Source organism: Physeter macrocephalus, chromosome 2, assembly GCF_002837175.3.
Source record: "Physeter macrocephalus isolate SW-GA chromosome 2, ASM283717v5, whole genome shotgun sequence".
NCBI lineage: Eukaryota > Metazoa > Chordata > Mammalia > Artiodactyla > Physeteridae > Physeter > Physeter macrocephalus.
The window spans coordinates 10,293,716-10,295,924 of record NC_041215.1 but is presented as its reverse complement, the minus strand read 5'-3'; the positions used below and the strand labels follow the sequence as shown (position 1 = coordinate 10,295,924).

Genomic DNA, 2,209 nt, shown 5'->3' with positions numbered 1-2,209 from the left:
TATATAGACTGCTATATCAAAACCTCATAGGAACAGCAAATGTAAAGACTACAACAGATATACACACAAAAAAGAAAAAGCAACCCAAACACAACACTAAAGATGGTCATCAAACCACAATAGAAGAGAACAAGAGAGGAAGGTAAGAAAAAAGACCTACAAAAACAAACCCAAAACAATTAAGAAAATGGCAATAGGGAGCAACAGCAAAGCAAGATGGCAGCCACCACAGGCTCAGGAGTAAAAGTCCCTCACAATTTCCGACTGTTGGAAGAGCTCAAAGAAGGTCAGAAAGGAGTAGGAGATGGCACAGTTAGCTGGGGTCTAGAAGATGAAGACATGACACTTACAAGATGGACAGGGATGATAATTGGGACTCCAAGAACAATTTATGAAAACCGAATATACAGCCTTAAAATAGAATGTGGATCTAAATATCCAGAAGCATCCACCTTAGTAAGATTTGTAACAAAAACTAATATGAATGGAGTTAATAATTCTAATGGAGTAGTGGACCCAAGAGCCATAACAGTGCTAACAAAATGACAGAATTCATAGAGCAACAAAGTTGTCCTGCAACAGCTTCAGCGCTTAATGATGTCTAAAGAAAATATGAAACTCCCTCAGCTGCCTGAAGGACAGAGTTACAGCAAATAATCAAAAAAAAAAAAAAAAAAAAAAAAAGGAAGCAACAGGCCCTCCCATACCCCAACCCCCATTTGATTTAAGCAGTCTTCATTCTCCACAGTAGTAAATTTTCTAGATGCGTCTTATAAACCTCAAAGTACTGGAAAGGAAGCTCCCGTTCAAAGGCAGTTTATCTTAAGATACTGTAAATGGTACTAATTTTTTGTCCATTTGAAATATATGCTGTGCTATAACAAACCATCCTGCCAAGTGTAACCACTGTCAAAATAGTTGAACTTCTGGGATCAAGAAAGTACATTTAAATTGATTCCCATCATAACTGGTGGGGCACATCTAACTCAGATGTGAAAAGACACAATCACCTTGCTGCTGATTACATGGCCTGGGGCCTCTGCCTTCTCCCCCTTCCCCTCCCTCTGCCTCCCTCCCTCCGTGCAACAGCCCTCCATCTTGGAGTGGCTAGTTAGATTAGATGTGAAGGTTTCAGGTCACAGCCTATGGGACTACTCTTGGGTGTGTGGGGGTGCTTTGTCTGCATCCCTGGTTTCTTTCTTTAAGTGTGTTAAATGATGCCCTCCTTCCAAGCCATCATCCTTTTCCCCACTCCCCACTACCACCCTTGGCCGAAGCATAAATTGTAACCCCCCCTTCTCCCCTCTGAAATTGGCCTTTGGTGAGGAATTCAGGGCTTTCCCCAGATCTTCTCCCCCGACTTTTTCCTTTATCCACCTCAAGTCACTTTTTGCCCCTGCACCACCCAACACTTTCCATGACACTTCCATGTTTTGGCCAGAAGCCATCAGGTAAGGTTGGAAAGAGCCTCTGACCTCCCTCATTTCGTTTTGGAACCACATTTATTTACTTTCCACCCACCTGGGAAATGAATATTGAGTTCTCAGCCCTGCCACCCTCTGCTGTCATCATCAGCTGATGTGTTTTTTTAGCTCAGGTTTTGATAAGGTAAAAAGAATAAGCCACCAGGGTTACTCAGACCTGCCAGCTCTCAAAGTCCTTGGTGGTTAAACTTGGAGAAAGGCCACAGAAGACACTTGTAAGCACACATGATCCCTCTGAAAGGTTTTTCTGTAATTGCTTTTGCTTTTAAGAATTGAAGAAATTTTAAACAGGGCTCTCATTTAGTCATCTTTGAAATCCATTTGGATCTACTTTGGAATCTGAGAACTGGAATAAAAAGAAACTTTAATTCAGTGCATACTTTGGTTTTGGTGCTGCTGCTTCTCATGGTCCTCACCAGAGATTAAGAAAGAACTCGGTGTGCATGGCAGATCCCCCAAATTCCTAGCAAACTACTGTGTTTTTCCACTTTTCTGTTCAGGACCACTAAATGCTGAGATGTGGATGCATACCAAAATAAAAGCAATTCATTGTGTTCTAAAGAAAAAAGGGAAAAAATGGCAGTACGAACTTACATATCAATAATTACCTTAAATGTAAATGGATTAAATGCTCCAAACAAAAGACATAGACTGGTTGAATGTATTCAAAAACAAGACCCGTATGTATGCTGTCTACAAGAGACCCACTTCAGATCTAGGGACAC

At 41.2% G+C, this 2,209-nt stretch overlaps 1 protein-coding gene across 1 annotated transcript; it reads left to right on the top strand.

Moving 5' to 3' along the window:
* Positions 1–216: 216 nt before the first annotated feature.
* LOC102992008 (ubiquitin-conjugating enzyme E2 variant 1-like) lies at positions 217–657 on the top strand. The gene is given in 2 exon segments (XM_024116266.1): positions 217–383; positions 510–657. Coding segments are annotated over 2 exon segments (315 nt in total).
* The last annotated feature ends 1,552 nt before the right edge of the window (positions 658–2,209 follow it).